At 45.3% G+C, this 23,097-nt stretch overlaps 1 protein-coding gene across 9 annotated transcripts in view; it reads left to right on the top strand.

Moving 5' to 3' along the window:
- Positions 1-23,097, top strand: part of fgfr3 (fibroblast growth factor receptor 3) — a 62,607-nt gene that overhangs the window by 3,530 nt on the left and 35,980 nt on the right. For 7 of the 9 annotated variants that reach the window (XR_004612704.1, XM_034576175.1, XM_034576177.1 and 4 more), the window contains exons 2-3: positions 18,061-18,324; positions 21,055-21,120. Coding sequence is in view for 8 of the 9 variants with exons in the window: in XM_034576175.1 (XP_034432066.1) it covers positions 18,061-18,324; positions 21,055-21,120 (330 nt within the window). In the remaining variant the exon portion in view is untranslated. The remainder of the gene's footprint in view (positions 1-18,060; positions 18,325-21,054; positions 21,121-23,097) is intronic. The other 2 variants (XM_034576180.1, XM_034576178.1) reach the window with 1 other exon arrangement.

Raw genomic sequence — 23,097 nt, 5'->3', positions numbered from 1 at the left:
AGAGTAATGTGTGTGTGTGTGTGTGTGTGTGTGTCAGGGTCAGAAATGAGCAGGTGCTCGGGACAAAAATGCCCTTGAAACTTCACAGACAGACATGTTAGGATAAATTGAAAAAGTAATCAAGTTAAAACTTATTAACAGATTGTTATATTGATAAGAATCACCATCACGTCCAGAGAATTCTCATTTCTTGGTTAGTAGACGAGGTGAACATGATTGACAGCTGTTTAAATGATGCTACAAACTGAAAGAGGGTTTATGAAATGGCATAATTAAAAAAATTAATGGGGATAAAAATGTCCCTTTAAATAAATCTTAAACTGTGGACTATATTTATACATGTGTGAGGTAAGGAGACACTCTGTGTGTGTGTGTGTGTGTGTGTGTGTGTGTGTGTGTGTGTGTGTGTGTGTTTCCATTCAGTCGACCATAATGTTGTTTCAGAGCGAGGCGTTGTTTATTTCTCCAGAGGCTGGTGGCATTTCCAAATGTTGTGCAAGAAGAAATGTTTAAGACGCCAAGTTGACCAACGAGAGTGAGTAATGACAAAGAGCAGGAACCGTGTGTGTGTGTGTGTGTGTGTGTGTGTGTGTGTGTGTGTGTGTGTGTGTGTGTGTGTGTGTGTGTGTCTGTGTTTACTGACCACACACCCACACACCCCAGCCAGTGGCCCTGTGGAGCTCAGATGAAATATTTGGCTCCTCAGCGGCAACGTTTTTTTTTGTAAAACGGCAGACATATAAATTAAACACATTCAGTTCTGCCATCGCGTGTATATGTGTGTTTATGTATTTGTGTATATATATATTTGTGTGCGTGGGGTGCAGTCTGTAGTTAAGTGAATGTTATGTCTGACTGGACAGAGGGAATGAAAGAATAGAAAAGAGAGAATGATAGAAATTAAAGGATAGCAGAGTGTGTGTGGGGGGGGGGGGTACAGAGAGAGAGAGAGAGGGACTGTGGGGGGGGTGGGTGGGTGGGAGGTCACTGACCCCCCCTGGCAGGGACTGTAAATGTCAGCAGGGGTCGTTTGGATCGTTAGGAGACTCGTTAAAACTACGCCATCCACAGATTTACGCTCAGGCTCTACAAGTCACACACACACACACACACACACACACACACACACACACACACACACACACACACACACACACACACACACACACACACACACACACACACACACACACACACACACACACACACACACACACACACACACACGCTGTCACTCCTCTCTCTATCTCTGTCATTCTCTCTCTGTAACACACAACTTCTCTTTCACTCTTCAGTACCTGACCTTCAGAATCAGAATCAGTACCTGACCTTCAGAATCTGTTGAGCGTGAGAGCAGCGTGGATGCGTGCACACGTGCAGACTGAATGAATTCTGTGGGAAACGCCGTCCTGGTTCGTCCCAGTTTCCCCCCGAGCTGCCGTTTTATCAGTGTGACATGTTATTTAGGTTTTGAACTCATGTTGTTATGTAGATGAGTGCTGCTCCATGTGTGGGCTTCACATGACTCCGAGAACTGGACTGTTCATCACCAGTGAAGCGTGAAGCCACGAGCAGGCGATCGCTCTGACTCTGCAGCCGCTCGTTGGCTCAGCGTCTCCGCAACACAATGTTCATTTCCCTGGCAACATTATCAAGAAATCTTTTTGGCAAGCGCCGCGCAGCGCACAGGCCAAATACGCTCTGCAGAACGACGACTTGTTGAACAATGACGGTTCTATCCTCAGTCCATCAGGCACTTAATCCACTCGACACTTTTCTGGATGGGAATTAAACGTTAAACACAGCTCAGAGTCTCGTTTAACAAGAGATCGCAGTGAGCGGCTTCTCCTGGACGACAAACAAACGACATTCACAGCAACACGTCGTCACCTGGAGAAATACATCTGTACAATTCTCCTCCGTCATCTTGACAAATTGTCTTTTCAGTAACAGTATTTGACTTTGTGCTGCCTCGACCTTCTGAGCACATTATGTATGAGATTTTAATTTAGTACTCGCTGAGTATTACTGTCCAGACGCAGTATTTTTCCAAAGATAACACGACTCGCTGTGGAGCCCAAGTTGAAAAAAGCCTGTTGCTAATCAAAATGTTATTATAGGTTTTTATATCGGATCAGAGGCCCAAGTGAAAATTGTCGGCATGAATCTGTGTAACGTGAGAAACAAGAAGGGCCTTTTATTTCAGGACTGTGGCTGGAAATTAAACTTTACTTTTCACTACATAAAAACATCTGTAGGACTAAATAGTGAAATCTAAAGTAACGTCAGGCCAGATTTTAATCTTCTTTAATCACCCATGAGTCAAACATTGTAAATATTAAACTTTATCCTGGCAAAACATTTGTGTTTCGACAAAATGTAGATAAAGAAAACAGACTTGTCTTCTCTGTATTAAATAACATTTTGCCGGTTGAGGGCAGTGATATCAGTCTGTAAACAAATCACTGACATGGTGTCTTTGTCCAAACGACCACAGTTCTCTCTCTTTTTGCTCAATTTTAGTCTCCTCCAGCTCCTGAGAGGAATATTTGTCTCTTTAGCCGCCAAACTTTCCTTTATGTTGACTCGCTGCTAACTTTGCTTCCCATCTTACCTCAACCAGGCAACTTATAAAAGGCTTTTTCACTGTAGCAGCTCCCTGTCACTGGAGTTCGAGGTCATGAAACCAAAACAATGAGCTGAAAGATGCTAAAATCCTCTTAGGAGCCACGGTTACCTTATACTTAATCTATAAGTATAACAATATTGATTTTTAGCAGAAACTCAGGTGCTGAAAAAGCTTTATAAACAATACACAGCTCTGTTCAGTGCTGGATTTCAAATTAAAAGCACTCCGCCTGTATTTTTGTTTCAGAAATAACCAGATTTGGCAAATTGTTCTTGAACGCTCTGACAATCGATCAGTGATAAGGGTCTCCTCCTCGTATCTGCCTCCCGTGGTCGCATGTCTGGGCCTCGCTGAGCTCAAGTCTGTGTTCGTCACGTTCACCTGAAGTTCGAGTCTTTACGAGTCAGAATCCCCCTCTTCCTCAGGTGTTTGGTTAAACAGGCGAGTCGTCCCCGTGTGGAAGTGATTTGCAGACAGCTGCAGATCAGCAGGTCACTGTCGGCTCGTGGCCTTCGCACAAACCTGCGCCGCGGTTCACGCCGATGTTTGTATTAATACACCTCATTAATGCCCTTTGAAACCCTCTCTGCACGTCGCTGCATGAATTATGGATGAAACTACAGAGATGTCTGTGTGCTCGGCTCACGTCTAACCCCTGCCCCCTTTTCCACTGGGGGGGGTTTCTTTTATTTAAAAAAAAAAATCAATGTGTCTTTCTTTTTCACTTTCGTTCCCGTTCAGGAAAGTGACACACGGATAAAAGACTCAAATCCTCCCGGATTCATCCGCTCGTTTTTCTGTCTGTTTTCAAATCTCCATAATTTTCTTTGATTGCTCCGAGTTCTGCTTACGATGTGTTTACAGCCTGTACACACACACACACACACACACACACACACACACACACACACACACACACACACACACACACACACACACACACACACACACCGCTCTACCTACGGCTGACAGCGGCGTTGACGTGCTGCAGGTTTTTAATTACAAAGCTCCCCTTAAGGAAATTGTTGAGATAGTTAACAGATAAGGCCGACATGAGGGGAACAAAGGGGCTCGTTGTGTGAGGGGGGGGGGGGGGGGGGGGGGGGGGGGGGGGGGGGGGTTAGTCAGCTGGAACAGCAGTTAAATCTGACCAAATATTGTTGTGCTGTGAAGTGTGTGAAGTGTTTCACTGAAAGTTACGTCTCTGCTTTCACCCGTCTCGCTCTCTCTCACTTTCTCTCTCTTTCTCTCTCTCTCTCTCTCTCTCTCTCTCTCTCTCTCTCTCTCTCTCTCTCTCACTTTCTCTCTCCCTCTCTCTCTCGCTCTCTGGTTGATTGATGGTCACCATTGGTTTAATTAAGTAATTTTGATTGAATTGTCTTGATGGAGGGCAATTACACACTGTCCTTGGGTGTGTGCGTGTTAGTGTGTGTGTGCGTGTTAGTGTGTGTGCGTGTTAGTGTGTGTGCGTGTGTGTGTGTGTGTGTGTGCGTGTGTGTGTGAGCCAACCCCACTGGTAGAGTGAGTTTTGTAGCTGGCAGACGCAAACAGATGGCGGGTTGTGTGCCGAGCTGTGAGGAGTCCAACACTCTCTCACACACACACACACACACACACACACACACACACACACACACACACACACACACACACACACACACACACACACACACACACACACACAAAGGCAGAGAGAGAGAGAATCCAGGCTTGATCTCCCCCACCACTCAGTCCCTTGACTTTCAACACAAAGTGTCATGTACTTGCTCCTTTGTACCTTTTCTTTGTGCATCTTTGTGTTACTTTACTTCTCTTATGTTGTGTGTTTGTTTGTTTCAGTTTGTGCTCATCCTATTATTATGTATTCTCCTCAGTATCCTGGGATCATGACACACGTGATCTATATGATCCGTATCGTTATGAGTTTATCGTCTGAATAGTACGAATCTCTGTCTGATCCGGACGTAACGTAACCTGCACTCCTTTGGGCCTGTGTGAGGAAAGTCATGGAGCAACGTTCAAACGTCCCCTAGAAAGGCCCCAGAAGCCCAGGGCCCCCCTGCTGTGAGGCAGAGGTTATCTCCATTAGAACTACATGGTGCAGACTGGTTGTCAGAGCCATCCCATAAAACAGTTTGCATGGGAAAGACAGACAACATCACAATGAAAGGAAAATACAATATATTTTTTGACGTTTAAATCCATCACGTCTGTGTGTGTGTGTGTGTGTGTGTGTGTGTGTGTGTGTGTGTGTGTGTGTGTGTGTGTGTGTGTGTGTGTGTGTGTGTGTGTGTGTGTGTGTGTGTGTGTGTGTGTGTGTGTGTGTGTGTGTGTGTGTGTGTGTGTGTGTGTGTGTGTGTGTGTGGTCCAGGTATCACTCAGCCTCACATTATGGAGGCTTGTCTTTCTTCCGGAGATAAACGTGTTTTTGAGACGTAACAGTTTGGCTTTGACAAACAGAAGCTGGAGTTCTGAGAGTAAGTCAAAGTCCTTCTGAAGCTTTGAGCCTCTTAACATCTGGCTCACGTCTCTGATTCTCTCCCTGGTCGAATTACTACAGACGGGTTTTTATCGGCTGCGGCTTCGATCGGCAGTGATGGAAACACGACAGCGGGATGAACGCGCTAACTTCGTCTTCTTCTTCTTTGGTTTGATCGTCTTGACGCTGCGACTTTTCTAGCGCGACATTATGACGCACATTGAACTTCCGTTGAACGTTTAAGTTCTTATTGTTTTTTTTAAATCTTTGGAAGAACGTGCAAAGGGTATTCTTGTGGTTTATTTTCTTCGTGTCATGGAAAATGCAAGACGGCGAGATGAGAGGGCGCCTCCCTCCGCCTTGGTGGTTTGCTCGTGGTGTCGTATGAGTCACTGCGGGAAAAAAACAGAAAAGGAGTCAATCGCCTTTTTTAGCTTGTTTACCTGCATTTTAAAAACCTGCTGATTTTGTGTAAAAGAGGTAATGGAGACGTGTGTGTGTGTGTGTGTGTGTGTGTGTGTGTGTGTGTGTGTGTGTGTGTGTGTGTGTGTGTCGGGTATGTTCTTACCTCTTTGCTTGTCAGTGTGTCTCTTTCATCTTCCTCCCTCTCTCCTCCTCCTCCTCCCTCTTTCCTCTCTCTCTCACCCTCACACATCTGCTCACTCCGTCCTTTCATCCTCCTCCTCCTCCTCCTCCTCCTCCTCCTCCTCTTCTATCTCTTCTCTTCCTGGTTCCTTGTTTTATTGAATTGACCATAATTAAGTTCACTTCTACCAAAGCAGTTTATAATATTTCTAACTTGCCTTTGTCTTTTTCCTCCTCCTCCTCCTCCTCCTCGTCTTCCTCTTCTCTCTTCTCTCTCCTGGCTGATCCATCCATCTTCACTTGCCTTCATTCAAACAAAAAAAAAAAAAGAAGAATATCCCGGGTCTCTACTCACGCCCTCACATGCGCTTCTGTTTAAAGCCCCCCCACATCCAGGGCAGCTGACACATCTAATATTGAAACCAAAGTCGACTTCCATCCCTCCCACGTCTCCCTCTCTCCCCCTCCGTCACACCAGCTCTCCCCTGTTATTTTGCCAGGAGAGCTAAAATAATAAACCCTTGTACCGTCTAGCAGAGCGTAATGGAAGCCGCATCTCTCCCTGGAAAGAAGAGAGGGAGCGACGTGGTGTTGGGCGAGCGGCAGCGACGGTCGAGCCGACTCCACTTTTTTTTTTTTTTTGTTTTTTAAATGAGCCACGTCAGATATTTTTCAAACCTCCCATGAAATGTTATTTTTGAGTGTGGTGCGTTTTCTGCTCGGCCGCATTTTCTTTTCCTCGTGCGACAACGTCATTGTTGCCGCAGCGGTTTATCTGCCTCGGATTCAGAATCTGAAAACCCGAGATGACTCTGCGAGCCGGGCTCTTCAGTTCTGCTCGGCTGTCGTGCGTGTGTGGTCTTTCTGAGCAGCGCCGGGGGCCCCGGACTCCTCGCGTTATCGTCTTTAACCTTTATCGACCTGACAAGAACCAGTTGGAATCACTGTGATAGATCTGAACTCCTCCTGCCGACACTGTGGCCTTTAACTCACTTTAAAGTCAGACGTCTGCAGCGAGAACAAAACAGAGAAATACGTTTTTGTTACCTGAAGAGTTCATTTTTCACCTCCGCTGAGGACGTGATGCTTTCAGCCCCGTCTGGTTGTTTTAATCTCAATCAGGGGACGAATTCCTTTCAGGGAATAACTCACGGATCTCTTGGTGGAGGTTTGAGCTCCACTGAGCGACTTCCTAGTTGTTTAGTTTTTATTCATGGAGGTTTAGTCCAAAATGTAAATATAGTGTGTGTGGGAGTCGAAACGTGATTGAATGAGAAGTTCAATTTGAAAACCAGAAAACATCAGTTAGCTTGTTAACTGTGGGTTTTATCAAAAGAAGGATGAGAAGTAGTGATGAGACGGTTAGAAGAGGGATCTAAAGATTATCTGTGTCATTATCTGAATTCCAACTTTTCTCTATTTGATATCACTTTTAATTGAAGGTCTTCGTGTCTCTACTGTTGTTTGGAATAAAGAAACCACATGAAGACGTCACTCTGAATTAGATTTAAACATTTAAACATTTTCCATTGTTTTTCTGATACGTTATAGACCAAACCATCAATCTAACTATTTAACAATCACAACAATAACAGATCTGCTTAGGCATCACTTTGCTGCTCAGTTCAGTTCAGGTGCAACTCCACCGGCTGATGAGCAGATGGGAGTACGAGTGCGTTGCTCAGTGGCACGTTGGCGCTGAAGAGCAAAGCAAGTGAACATTTTCAGCTCTACACTGTCACATTGTTCTCCTGAGGAAACCCCGTTGTCTCTGTAATGAATGGCAAAGCAGGACAGTAGAACACAGGCACAGTCTCCGTGGTAACAGAAGCTGTTACCATAGATATGTCGGGATGTCCGGGGTACCTGCGGGGCCCAGAGAACTTGTTAAGCAATACTAACAAACTCAAATCAAAAAGCATAAGTGAAAGCAGATGTTTTTTTTTGGGGGGGGGGGGGGGTTATTTGAAGTTTGTTTCACTTATTTGACGTCGACCCCGGCTGTAGAGCACCAGTGTGCATTGTTCAGGCTGCGTTAGAGTAGATGTCTGGTGTAGATGTCTCAGGACAACTGGGCTCCAGTTGTTCCCAAACAGAGGCTCCTCTCTGTGGCCCGTTAAGTGAAGGCAGGTCCTGGAGGGAAGCGCGGGGGAGGGACGACGGGATTAGAGGCTTTCCTGCTCTCTCGCTCTCATAAACACGCTTAGCGCACCGATCCTGCTCTCAGGTGCTTCGCCACATTCAGACGGAGATCAGCGGGAGACGACATCGTCATGTTTTTAACCTTCAATTTGACCAAAGTCACAGTTGGACATGATTAATACATTTATAAGTGATTATTGAGGGAACACAGAGCAACGTAGATTCAGAGTTTGGTGTTTGGTTCTGTTTCAGACCGGTTGCAGGTTTAAAACTGAACTTCAGCAATTTGGTGAACTAGTTTTTCAAATGATTTTAGCAGCATTAAGTCTTATTGTAGCTGATGTGTGGTGATTTTTGCTGGTTTGTCTTTTCAGTTTGTTTTTAACGCTGACGGAAGAGAATCCATGATTTCAGAAACAATGACATCATGATTCAAACTCAAATCAACCACATGAGAATCTTATGATCCGACAATAAAGTAGTAAATACGTTTTTCCTCACTGCTTGAGGGTTAAGGACAAACTGTAATTTGTGAACATGGGTGATACAACTAAAATCTGATTTGATGAAGATCTAAATGCTGCTTCAAAGACTTTGCTTTCCTTTATTTGTGCGTTTGATTAAATTCTATGTTGAAACAGTATTTTTGAATATAATGAAACTGTAAATTACCGTCCACACATTAGTTTTTCTCCTAAACCCTCAGCGACCTCAGCGCCCGTGTGTTTGCTGCAGCAGCGTTCACACCGGCCGTCGCATGTTTCCCGCTGCATGTCTCCCGCTGCATGTCTCTGGTGCTGGTCGTGTTCCGGCCTTTTCAAAGTGAGGGAAACGTGTAAAAGCTCGATAAAAGCCTCCGTCTTACTAATGCGCGACAGATTAATTAACAAAGTCTAGATGAGGTTTTAACTTTCCGTTCAAAGCTTCTCTTTGTCTTCATTGTTAACTCCCGTGAAACACAGAGTCAGTGTGAGAGAGAGAGAGAGTGAGAGAGAGAGAGCAAACACGATTACTGGAGCTTTTTCTTCTTATGGGCTGAATGCACAACGCTGCTGTCTAGGTTTGCAACGTTGCTACGGCGACGCAAAGACGCAGTGTGCATGCAAGTGTGAGACGAGTGTGACCGATCGCACTCCGTGACAGTGACGTCTCTGTCATCTCACACACACACACACACACACACACACACACACACACACACACACACACACACACACACACACACACACACACACACACACACACACACACACACACACAACTTCTGATACTCTCCAGCTTGCGTGACCTGTCCCCATAAATAATGTGTGTGTGTTTGTGTGTGTTTGTGGATGTGGGTGTGGCACAGGGGTTAGGGCAGGGTCCCGGTCGGGGTCAAAGTTTAACGTTTCAATCAGACGCCTCCTCGTGCTGCGTCCGTGTCTTTCCATCAGCTGCTCCTTTCCGATAAAAGACGTCACTTTTAACTTTTGGGAATCGTCCTCACCTGAAACTGACTCTGAAACCAAAACAAACGCTGTTGATTGGAAAAAGAAACAGAGGACACCAGATTACATTCGGCTCTTTTTTTTTAGGACACAGCGGTTCTGACCCGGCATCACTTTTCCCTCCAGTGTCCGTGGAGCCGACTCTTCAAATATCGTCTCTCTTCCACTCATCTTGGAAACTTACGCGTGTTGGGAACTTGTTGTGTCAAAAAAAAAAAAAGACTTGATGCCTAAATTCTGAGCTCTGAAAAGCCGCCTTGTAATCAGATTGGTTCCTCCGTGTTGTTTTGGGAAGTGTGATTATGTTGTATAGTGTGCCCCCCCCCCCCCCACACACACACACACACACACACACACACACACACACACACACACACACACACACACTCCGCCAGACATCCTGGCTTTTGTGGGCCGAGTTTCTTACACTCGTCTGCTGAATTGAAACTAGGCCAGTTCGTCTTTGGAATGACAATTACCATGGACCAGACCCAGGCCCTGTACCGAGTGTGGAGGGATGGAGGGAGGGGGTGGTGACGAGGGTATGAAAGGAGCAAAGACGATTGGGCGCTGCCAACATGCCCTGGACGTACAGTAGCTTCCGATGCTCGTTAACGCGGCCGAGCCGAGGGCCAGGCGCTGGGCGGGAGGAGAAAGGAGGCGGCAGGGAGGGAGGGCCGAGCTGGAACCGGCCCGGGGCGGGATGTTTAGAGGCAACGTCTATCTTTAACTTTATTTTCGGGGGGCTCTTTTGATAAAGGGCCGCTCAGCTCGGCGAAGAATAGAGGCAACAAGCTGGGGAAACCCTCCCTCCCTCCCTCCGCTTTCCTCTTTTCTCCTCTCCGCCTTGATCTCGGCAGAACCATCCCTCTTTTCTCTCCATCTCCTCCTGGCAGGCTGCTCTGCAACGGTGTGAGGTTGTCAGGCTGGCCCAGATTAAGGGCATTGTCCGAAGGTATTTACATCCGGCCAAACCATATTAAACAGAGATTAGGGGCTTTCACTGCACATTGCAAAAAAAAAAAGAGGGAAAAACGAAGGTGGTAGAAAAGAAGAGGGAGCTTTTCCAGGACGAGCAGGATTTACAATCGGCATAGCTGTGAAATGGAGGAAGAGAAATGTGCTCTTTATGGAGGTGGTGGTGGGGGGGGGGGGGGTACAGATCCTGTTTGAAGGTCATGTGATGCTGGGCTTGTCTGAGGGGGTGTCGAGTTGGCAGCCGCGCTGGTTGGTGGGTGGGACGCGGCGAGCAGACGGCCGGCTGTGGAGCACATCTCGGTGTGAAGCACCACACTGATGTCTGTCTGAAGCTCCTCAGGAAAACAGGGCTTCTCTGTGTTTCCAGCTTTGGACTCGTTTTTTTCCAGCTTCTGAGATTCTACTGACCAGAGAAACTCTTCTGATTTTGCATCTGCGAGTCTGAAAATCTCTAAATGAGAAGAAGTGATTTCCCCCGTCGTGTAGAGTTTAACCAGAGCGTTGGAAAAGCATTTAAATCGAGTGGGATTATCTAACAAACTGTCAAATTAAAACCTGAGGTGTCCGTTTTATATCCAGTTTCACTTTTATCCGTCCGTACTTCCGTGTTCATGCTCATTTTCCGGCTGTGGTGAACTCGCAGACAAACGTCGCTCTGCAGGAACCGTTTAGATCCTTGAAAAATATCCCAGGACTAAAAGGTTTGTTTGGTTGATGCAAGATTTACTTTTGCTTTTTCAACCTTTCATCATTTCTTAACACTTAACGATTGTTGAGCTCAGATTATTTATGAAACACTAAATTTTGAAATAACCCAGCATCACCTGTTCGTCCACAGTTCAGCAGACGTTATAAAAACTCATTTAAAAAAAACTAATGCCGTGTTCCCAGTTCTCAGCAAATGTTTTCACAGCAGAAATAAACACCGCACACACACCGTTCACCGCTACACACCGTCACACACACACACGCAAACCAATTGGCCGTGAGTGATCAACAAAATGTGGAAAGTATTTTCTCTCCCTGTTCAAAGAGAAGCCGTTTGGAGTTTTCCAGCAGGAGAAGCAAACAACCAATTACCTGCAATAAAAAAGGCCATTTGTCCCTGAATTGTTTTGCCACTGGTTTGGGAGCTGATGCAGATGTTGGGAAAGTGGTCCTTGTGGTATCATTAGCTCGGGGTCGGAGGAGGCTGGAGAACGGGAGCTTGATAAAGACCAACGTCCCCCCCCCCCATCTGGAATCCATCACTTTCAAACGCAGTTTAAACACAGATATGGTTAAAAAGGTTTGTGTTGCTGCTTTAGTAAAAGTACCTGTGAAGCCCCGTGAAGAGAGTCCTGTAATCTTTAGTGTTTATGCTCCGGCTCGTTGGCCTGTTGGAACAGGCTTCATGCAAAACAGCCCAGGAGACGTCACCACGAGGCAGCAGCAGCCGTGACTCAAGTTTAATGGACGGTCATAAATACACAAAAGTTTTTAGGTGGAGTTGGAGGCCAGTGAGTTTAGTGTTTCAACACAACAGAGATAAAAACTCTATTTGTCTCCGTCAGAGCAGAAGATTAAAGATAAATGATAAATCGAAATGCCACGATATCGATTCTGCGATTGTGTTGTTTACTGACAGGTGTTAAATTCACACAATAATCTACTGGCTCTGAATCTCCAAGAGAGAAACACATGGAAACAACACAAACTGTGAAGCAACTTTTTTTAAACAGCGAGTGCGGTTCGAGAGTTTTCTCATCTTATCTTCAATTTGGAGTCGATTTTCCCATTTGTACTTCTCACAAACCTCCGTGTCGAAGGCTGAGTCATGTCAGACTGAAGTAACGTGTTCAAGATGTGTTAACAAAGCTGAAAACGAGGTGACAGACCACACCGGCGAATACTGCAGATGTGAAAAGAATGACTGAGCGTGTGAAAGAAACATGTGGATGCACAATCTTTTGATAGAAAATGATTTTACCTGTTGGATTAATTACCCCCGTTGTGTTGCCCCCTCTTTGTCTTTAAGCTTTACACAAAAACAGCACAACATGCTTTCCATATATCTTGTCTGCACTCTACCAGATGTCATTCTAGATTATTTTTTGTTCCTTGGCTAAGGACTACATTTTCTACATATTTTATTTTAAATCTATACACAACGACCTCAGGCAGATGTAATAAAGCACAAACCAAGTGTATTTGCCTTGGAATCTTTAAAAAAACTGTATTTGCCTAGAAAAATAACAGGAAAGGAAGTTTTCTGGCCCCAAAAACATGATTCTGTATTAATATAACAACCCTTTTGACTTCCTGCTAATAGTCAGCCTGTGTTTCAAAGCAGTAAAACTACTTCCAGTCATCTCTAAAGACACGCGTCAGAATAAAAGTTTGAATTTCGCTGCCAAACGTCATCCCTCCCGTGTCCCGATACGGCAGCAGCCATGTCGACAGCTCCTCGCTCCGCTCTACGCGACTTCCTGTTCCTCTGCGATCCCTCATTCAGGCCGTCAGTGTGTGTGAGCGAGAGAGAGAGAGAGAGAGAGAGAGAGAGAGAGAGAGAGAGAGAGAGAGAGAGAGAGAGAGAGAGAGAGAGAGAGAGAGCCAGGCGTGGAAAGGCTCCGCACATAAAGAGGCCTTTTCATCCCCGGGGCCGCGGTCTGCCCGCCGGCCCCTGCACAAGTTTGTGGAGGATAAATAAACCTCTTCAGAGGCAGAGAAAAGATGGAGTCTAGAAGCGTGCACGTTAACAGATAGCACGCCACGGCATCTCAAAGGGAGACTCTATATGATTCTGAAAGGCCATTTGTTATGATACTGAGCCGGGAGGGTAAGAAGGGCTCGCAGGGCAGGGGCCTCTTGATTTATGGAGTAAGCGTCACACGCACACACATGCACACGCACACGCACACGCACTGTTCTTCATTTACAGTCACGGCCACACGCGCACATATGTACATATCCGAGCCCACATACACATTTTCACACACATTCAGAAAGTACATATCACACATTGCTTCCAGCTGGCCCCGAGTTCCGGTGAGTGCTACCACCCCCTCACACACACACACACACACACAGACACACACACACACACACACACACACACACACACACACACACACACACTTTCACACACACACATATGCCAGGCAGCCGATAGCTCACACATGCCGCACCGGACGAGGAAACAGCAGGAATGTGTCGACAGCAAGTTGGACGCCACCAGAACGACAAATTATCTGAGTAAGTGTTTTTAATCCCACAACAAAGGCCGGAATCTCTCCCTGTGAAATCAGTGGAAGTGGAAGTGTCACCCAGTCGTCTGCTGCTTCATCCATCAGGCCGATGTTGGGCTCTTGTTTTAAATACATTAGAATAAGCAGAGATTTCGTCGATCCGTCACAAGCAAGAGTTTCAGTCTGCAAAATACTTCATTGACCTCAAGGTGCTTTTTCAAGGACAGAAACTGAAACAAGTTTATTCAAGGTTCCTGGAAAAGTTCCTGTGGTCAAACCTGGATCTAATTCCAGGTTTTTCCAGGATTCCTTTCAGAAACGTGTCCAGCTTGATTCCGACCTGATAGTTTTCTTTTCCTCTCCCCTCACCGTTACTAACATGCAGGCGAAGGTGACCGAATCACATTTTATTCACGTCCACACGCTCCCGACTGGGAGCTGCTGAAAACCACCACGGTCTTTCTGTAGGAATTTAAAGTGCTCCGTTGCTAATGAGGAATTCCTCTCTGGACATATTTCTCAGTGACACACGTACATGAGCCTGCAGACCTGTCGGAGAACTGTCTGGTGTCGCGGGGATCAAACCTGTGACCTCACGCTGCAGAGTTCTCCCCTGAAAGGTTTAACAAGGCGGCTACAGTCTCAGAGAAATCTCTCCTGAAAGCTCCGGCTTGTGGCACAAAGTGAAGCCTTTCAACCCAAATCCACTTTTATTCAAAACAGATTTTTTTTCCCCCACATTTCGAATCTGCATTTCAAAGAGTTGGATCTGACGCAGATATGTTGTCATCGACGGTGACCGGGAAAACAGAGGCTCTGCTCTTTCGTGTGACACCTGAGAAACGGTGCTGTGTTTATAATCATTGTTGTGTTTTGTTCTCTCTGTAAATTGCATTTGTTTTGCCTCCGGCCTCGTTCGAATCCGAGCGCTGCACCAACATCGCTCCGGTTTGTTTCCCTGCTTCAAAGCAGAAGTGCGATTTAACGACAAGATCACAAACAATGTGCTGCGTCGCTTTTCTGTTTTGAAAAATCATAATTTAATCAACTGCGATGTCGGATCCATATTTGTTTTGTTTTGTGTAAATGTAGAATTGTAGAGACTAAAAACAGACAACGTTAAACCGTTTAAAAGGTTAAATACCACAAATCTTATGGCAGATACTGCATAAGATCATTTAAAACATAATAGACCTGCACACCTAGATACTATTTTGTGTGAGTGGGACATTGGGGATGCGTCTGCTTGTCTAAATCAATATTTCTACATCTTTCCATCAATATCTCTGCGATAATCCGACCACCAGACAGTTCAGAGATTATCGGAATCTGTAGAATCTCATTTTTGAAATCCACCAATCCTAACCTTTACATGAAAGTGACAGAAATCCCTCAAAAAGCCATTTTTAAAAGTTATTTATCTACTATTCCACACGTATATTCCACAACTTTTGTGAACCTGAGACTTTGGTGAACACATTTAAAGCATCAAAACATTTCATTGACATGAGTAAAGTTATCTCATCACACGTTAAGTTTGAGCCTTTAGACAAATCTGACCTTGTCCTGAAAACGACAATATAAAACAGGTGAGTAACCATATGAGTTTCAAATGGACAAAGAGGTAGTTCCAGTCAACTCTCCGTGGTTCTGCTGCTCATTCAGGAGCTGCCCTGGGAGGTTGTGTTCAGGCTCCATGAATTCAAAGTGAGCTACGAGTCTCTGGAGATTATTCTATCGACCTCATAAAGCCCAGTTAAAGACCTTTTCTCCCACTGGAGTCACAAGTATAACACACAGAAGTAACGGGTCCTTCATGCTCTGGGGGGTTTTCCTTCTTTTTCCTGAATGGACCCTTTTTGTGCTTTTACAGAAAACAGTGTTGTAAATATCATTGTCAGCGCCGGAGGCCACGCTAAATATATTATTGACTTAAAATCACTTCAGTTTTCATGGGAGTCGTAAGACAGAGGAAACAATTCACAACTCATCTGCTCACTTCACTTTATTTAAGACCTGCAGAGAAGAAACAGGCAAAGGAATGTGGCAGTTTAATGAGTCACTACATACGTGTCACATGTTGCTGCCGTGTACAGATGTGAGCTACTGGTACTTCATCCTGTTGTAGAGCTACTGGTACTTCATTCTGCTGTAGAGCTACTGGTACTTCATCCTGTTGTAGAGCTACTGGTACTTCATTCTGTTGTAGAGCTACTGGTACTTCATCCTGTTGTAGAGCTACTGGTACTTCATTCTGCTGTAGAGCTACTGGTACTTCATTCTGCTGTAGAGCTACTGGTACTTCATTCTGTTGTAGAGCTACTGGTACTTCATCCTGATGTAGAGCTACTGGTACTTCCTTCTGCTGTAGAGCTACTGGTACTTCATTCTGTTGTAGAGCTACTGGTACTTGTAGAGCTACTGGTACTTCATTCTGCTGTAGAGCTACTGGTACTTCCTTCTGCTGTAGAGCTACTGGTACTTCATTCTGTTGTAGAGCTACTGGTACTTGTAGAGCTACTGGTACTTCATCCTGATGTAGAGCTACTGGTACTTCCTTCTGCTGTAGAGCTACTGGTACTTCATTCTGTTGTAGAGCTACTGGTACTTGTAGAGCTACTGGTACTTCATTCTGCTGTAGAGCTACTGGTACTTCATCCTGTTGTAGAGCTACTGGTACTTCATTCTGTTGTAGAGCTACTGGTTCTTCATTCTGCTGTAGAGCTACTGGTACTTCATTCTGTTGTAGAGCTACTGGTACTTCATCCTGTTGTAGAGCTACTGGTACTTCATCCTGTTGTAGAGCTACTGGTACTTCATTCTGCTGTAGAGCTACTGGTTCTTCATTCTGTTGTAGAGCTACTGGTACTTCATTCTGCTGTAGAGCTACTGGTACCTCATTCTGTTGTAGAGCTACTGGTACTTCATTGTGTTATTCTACATTTTCCTGTTAATACTAAAATACGTTTTATATTAAAGACAAATTAGATTTATTATAATTAGAGTATGAAAAATAAATATCAGGATTCTTTCAGTAATATAAGACTAACTTTCTATGCAGCACCTTTCAAAACACACGATATAAAAGTGGTTCAAGAAGAGAACAAATAAAAACAAGAAAACTAAAAATCAAAGACAAGAAGCAAAATATTACGTCATTTAAAATAATGTCACAGCCATTCAGTAAAAGTACGACGTCATATTACCTCATTAAAGAGAATTTACTTTTGTGTACGAGTTAAATATCTTTTATTTTATTAATTTATTTCATCAAAATGAGTATTTTCACTCGTTATATCACTCATTTCATTGAAAAGACTGAAGTACAGCCACGTCTCTGTGTCTCTTTGAGGCTGCGCTCGTCTCCCCGGCCGCTGTCCGTCTGCTCCAGCCTCACAATGAAAGAGCGCATCTATAATTTACAGCCCCTCTTAAGTATTCCCCGTGAAGATCGTCTCGTCCGCTCCTGATTCCAACTTCACCTCTCAACTTCAATTTCCTAATCTGAGTTCAAAGCCGTGTGAGCGAGCGCTGCCTCCACGCCCGCTGCCTCCACGCCCGCTGCCTCCGGGACGGTCAACAGTGGGTGTGTTTGCCGTCATAAATCACACTGTTAACACACCTCGCTCAGTGTTTCCCATGTGCGGGTGGGGTGTGCATGTATGTGTGCGAACAAGTGCGTGTTTTGTGTCCCCTGTTGCCCAAGCAGCTCATTCAGAGACTACAGCTGCATGTGAGAAAGTATTCAGGCGTTCGTGTCCTTGTGTGTGTGTCCTCGTGTTGAAAGGGTTGATCGCCCGCAGTGTGCATGAGGTTTGTCTCTCTTGTGTAATCGAGGTGCGTTTGAGAAGAACACCTCTGATGGGGGGACGGGAGGAGACACAAGGGGACCCAGTGTTTATTTATCCAGACGTGTGCCTCAGTGTCTCCTCCGGCATCCTCGGTGCAGCCAGTAAACATGTTGGTTTTTTTCCCTGGCGCTGAACGCGGCTGGCACGCGGCGCCGCTGGAGTCAATGAGCTGGTGTTTGACAGGACGGGGGCGACGGGGTTCGTTTCCACACAGCACAGATCTGTCTGCTGCTGCTGCTTCGTCGTCGCGCTGGAGTAAAAAGTTCCAGAGTCAGATTAGCCGATAGCTCGCCAGCGGGTCGGCGGTTAACTCTGCAGCACTGTCCCCCGTTTCAGATCCCTCTTAATTACATGGTGGAAAAGGGAAATACGTGTTTATACAAAATCTTCTCTACAATGTCACCATGCAACTTTTTTAATTAACTCATTAATCATATTGACATTCTCAATATTTCTTGTTTAATCCAAGGTATTGCACCACACAGATATAAAGAAGCAAATCAGTGAATGTTTGGCACATTTAACTTCAATTTACTCTCATATGAATCGACCAATTCAGGCTTTCGTGACACAATGAATTTAAATTACGTTAAAACTGGGTTATGGAGCCAAACATGGATTTCAAATCATTCAAGTTCAATCTGTATCTAAAAATCCCCTGTGTCCTTCTTTGTGTGTGCAGACTCCGTGTCCAGCGAGACAGCCTTCCTGGAGGACTTTGTCCTGGGCGTGGGGGAACCGCTGGAGATGTCGTGCGAGCTGGACGACCCCTCGCAGCCCGTCGTCTGGTTCAAAGACGGCGCGGGACTGGTGCCCGGCAACCGGACGCGGCTCGGCCAGAGGATGTTGCGCATCATCAACGTGTCGTACGAGGACTCGGGCGTCTACTCGTGCCGGCTTGCCCACGGCAACACGCTGCTCAGCAACTACACCATCAGGGTGACAGGTGAGAGGACGGTCCGCTTTACCACCGTATCCTGCAGGCGTCACATTACTTCAGTTTAAAGTGTCACACGACAGTAAAAGTTAGGAAGCACTGATTGAACAGTTAACATCTGGTCTGAAATTGTAAAATCTGCCTTTTAAGATGTAATGTATATATATATATATATAAATTACAAGTTTTGTGGACGTCCCAGCAGCTGTGGGGACGTGAGCCACTCTTCTCTAAACTGCTTCAACCGAGACACACGGACCCAAACCGCGACAAGACCCTAGTCAAATACATATAATGCATCTTGGGGGTCGAGTACAACACTGGTAGATACAGATGTAGTCAATTCTCAAATGCAATTTGAATATGGGAAAGGATTAAGTGACGTAAACCAGATTTTAGTGGCGTGGCACTTTGAAACTGACCTTAGTTTTACTTCAATAAAGATTATCCAACAGTCTCCACACAATAAAAACAGGAGGAAACTTCTATTACTTCCTTTTCTTGCTTGGCTGCACGTCCGATGGTTCCCTGCCAATCTGTACACACACACACACACACACACACACACACACACACACACACACACACACACACACACACACACACACTAATACCCAAGTACGTTTCATGCTGTTTCCTCCCCTGATGCCCAGTCAAAGGTGAAATTCATTATCGTGCGAGGGTGAGTAAAGTTTTAAACTAGTGAGTGATGCAGAATGAGCTCGAACGTGGGAGGAGGTGGGAGGAGGTGGGTGTGGGGGGGCAGAGGGTAACGAGTGGGAGCTTTAAAGTCGTGCGGTTTTTCCCGTAAAACTCATGGACACCAGCTGAAACTGTTATCGACAACTAATTAGAAAGCAATTAGCTCCAAACATTTCATCATTGAAAACAGATGGGGTGGCAAGAAATGGGAGTTCACTCCCTCCCAACCCCCCCCCCCCCTCATCTCTCACACACACACACACACACACACACAGATGCATGTGTTTGGCTGCGAGCCGGGGAGAAAATGGCCTTTTCCAGGCCCGATCGGATCTGGACAGCTTCTCCTCGCGGACCCTGGTATCAGCTCCAGACGGCAGGAGGACACCATCGAATACACTCCCCACATCACTGATTTAAAAAGGAACAAACCATCAATCTTTCCAAGTTACGCTCGGCTTTCAAATAGAATTTTTCTGTTTGGTTCAAACCAACATGGAGGTGGAATAAAGGCGTTCGCTTCCAGCTCAGCACGTTTCAGAAGTAAGAAAAAAGAAACGCAGGAAGCAGATTTATCACAACCCAACGTTTTAATATGATTTCAACACTCGGTACATTACCCATGAAGTTACACTTGTTATAATATGTGAGGGCAATATCCTGTTCTCCTCCCTCTTCTCTAAACACAGCCTCAGCTCCGTCGAAAACACACACAGACTATTGTGTTTTTCCTCAAATATTTGAGTAAGGTGTCAGATATTTAGGAGCAGTATCAGATTTAGCACCTGGACGGGGTCCAGAGAGCAGAGAGCGGCCAGATCATAGTGTACACGCACACACACACACACACACACACACACACACACACACTTACACGTACACATGTTGGAAATGAGAAGGTGTAACGTGAGGAGATGAAAGAACTTGTTTGCCAGTTGTATGAAAATGAAAAATGTTTGGAGACTTTGCAGACGGAACAAAAATTACTGACAGATTATGTTAAATTCACCTTTTGATTAAAACAAATAGTCGGCTAAAAACATAATTATTTATACAAATTTGCTTTTACTCATTGTTAGAATGATTACGTTTGTAAGTTCACGTTATCTGTTGAAGTATAATGGTCGTTGACACTTTGGATGCACGAGCAAACCAATTAGTTTAAGCTTAAATCTGAATCTGAATTTGCCAAGCACCCATGGTTCTATTGGTCAGTTAACTTACATCCAATCGTAAGGGAATCCAAATGGCTTTTCTGCTGCGGCACGGTGGCAAAGTGGAGAAGTGTTTCAGGAGTAGTTTTAGCTCACCGGGGTTGTCAAGGTAACAGCTGGCTCTCATTAACCAGACCTGTGGAGCTGAACCAGAAAACTTCGAGGTCACATCGAAAAATTATTACAAAGCCGGCGTGAAAATGTGAGACAGAGATTCTCGTATCTGTGGTCGAGGAGCAATTAGACGTCATCTGACACACTAACTGTTTGTAAGAGTTAGCGTCAGTGTGTGTGTGTGTGTGTGTGTGAGTGTGTGTTTGTGTGTGTGTGTGTGTGTGTGTGTTTGTGTGTGTGTGTGTGTGTGTTTGTGAGTGTGAGTCATTGTGTGTGTGTGTATCCCACACGCTCACACACTCACACGAGCGTGTCGCACTAATGACCCCCTCATTTGTACCGTCTGTGGAAATGTTTGTAATATCTGAGGACGCCGCAGCGGAGAACTGTGGACTCATTCATGAGTTTCTCAATGAGCAGAGTCAGTCTGAATATGTGCATACGTGTGTGTGTGTGTGTGTGTTTGTGTGTGTTTGTGTAATCACGCTCGTTTTCGAACACACACCATTTAATCTCCACTGGGCCTTTAATGTGCACAAAGTTCATTCCTTTATTTATTTTTCCCTCCTCTTAGTTTCTCTCTATTGTTGCACAAAATAAATGAAGTGGTACAAATGTTCCAGATGTGCTGTCGGTGTTAGCTGATGGTTGTTATGGTTCAAGTTCTACATGTTTTTAGGTCTAAACCCGATTTGTCTTCTCTTTTCAGATTCTCTGTCGTCTGGTGATGATGAAGACTACGATGAAGATCCAGAAGATGCAGGTAATGGAAATGGTGAATTCTTAATTATTCTTTTTAAACCACACCACACAAGTGAAACGATATATTTTATCTTTCCAGCTACAAGAGAAAGTTAACGAGTCAAATAAACAGCTTTATGAGCATCGTGATAGAAAAAAACTTCCCTGGAATTCAAGATTTAATATGAGATTTGACTTTAAGTAGAATTGGAGGAAGCACAAATGGAACTGCGATCTATAGACATTTTTTAATATTTGACAACCATCTTCCTGCGCTCGCGTCAAAGCTTCTCCCTGGAGCACTTAACGAAACGGCGCCATCACACAGAACAGGAGCCGGCGGTTCTCCGTTAGATCACATCCCTCTCGGTGCTCCGTCGGGACGCGAGCTGTGTTGGGAGATGTGCAGAGTTCAGGTGCAGGTGAACAAAGACCGATGAGGGATGGCGTCTGCCGGCTGAGCGCCTCCTTTGCACGCTCTGTTCTGTCAGCGAGCGCGACTCCAGAGAGACAGAGAGCGACTCCGCCCCCTCAGCGGGCTCTCGACCAGCCAGACGCCGCACTGTGCTGCCTCTGTTGTGACGTGCGGGAGGAGACAGCTGGAGGTGAGACAGTCGAAGACAGAGGAGAAAAAAAACGAGAGATGATGGCAATACGGTGAAAGACGAAGAGATGTCGGGATGGAAGAGAAGTGAGGGAACCAATAGAAAGCAAAACATTTAACTTTCCAGTGAATTATACAGAATAATTACTTGAATGTAGTTTGACGGTTCACTGGAGCTAAAGAAGTCGACACCTTGACATTCTCTGAATCACATTAAACTTTAAGTGCTCAACTAAATTGGTGCCAGAAGCCAAATATTGAAATGTTTCAGTAGCAATGCGACAAAGTTCTTTTGTAAAAGTCGCTGTGAAGTTCTGCAGCCGAATCCTCCCACTTGACTTTAAGTGAAACTCTGAGACGACGACTGTTGGTGATGCTGCGGCTGCTCAATCTGTCCATTTACATCACATTATTAAGGGATGGTATAGAAAACGGCTTTTTAAAGGACAAACAAAAGAAGTCGTCAGTTTCAGTTTTTCTCTTTCTCTCTAATATATGTTTTTTTAAAGTTGAGGATTTCCTCACCGTTCTGAGCCGGGAGCAGAATCTACATTTTCACTCGGCAGTCGTCTGAGGCAAAGGCAGCTTTGACAACACGCTGTCAAAATCACCCAACATGTGTTTGTGGGCTGTTGCTTTGAGGAATAACAGTGAAGCCTCAGTTACAAGTAAAGTAATCACCTCATGATTCTCTTCTTTTATTATTTCCCTGCTCTGATATCTGAGAAACAACAGCTCGCTCCCCGTCGTCGTCTCCGGGGCTCAAACACTCAATCGTTTACTAAACACAGGAGTCTTTGTTAATGTCTCTCGTTGCGGTGAGATCCCTTTCAACATGTAATCCCCTCATTCTGCTCACTTGAGATGCTGCAGAATTAAAGATGTAGTCTTTCATTTTTATCACCATGTTGTGGCTGCAGCTCTTATCCAGAGACATGAGAGGAGGAAGCAGCAGAGAAGCTTCCCCTTGTGTCGACGTTCTGAATGAGCTCGACACCTGCGACGTATGAAAACCTGAGAACGTGTTGAATGCGCGGCTTCACTTTCCTCCTGGAGTGTTTTCTAAACAGGCCGGAGCGGCAGCAGCTTACTGCAGACGTCCTGAATGCCGGTAAATAGCCTGAGACTGCCAGACTTAATCTCTGGGTGTAAGTCCACCCCATGACATACGAGGCTCCGATTTCCTGGCCAAAAGGAGAGGGATTAGCCCCGAAACGTTAAACCCCTATCTCTGCTTAATGTTCACTAAGCCACCACTAATTAGCTGGCTGTAGCAGAACGGAGCCATGTGACGAGCCACACAGCCAGAGAGAGAGAGTCCCCGTCGCTGAGCGGAAGAACCTCCACATCCACATGCAGAGAGGAAGCCGGAGACGGTGAAAGAGTCGGTTCATTAATGAGGGAGCG

This window comes from Hippoglossus hippoglossus, chromosome 22, assembly GCF_009819705.1.
Source record: "Hippoglossus hippoglossus isolate fHipHip1 chromosome 22, fHipHip1.pri, whole genome shotgun sequence".
NCBI classification, from domain to species: Eukaryota; Metazoa; Chordata; class Actinopteri; order Pleuronectiformes; family Pleuronectidae; genus Hippoglossus; species Hippoglossus hippoglossus.
Note: the sequence above shows the minus strand (reverse complement) of the source record. Positions and strands in the feature narration are given on the sequence as shown.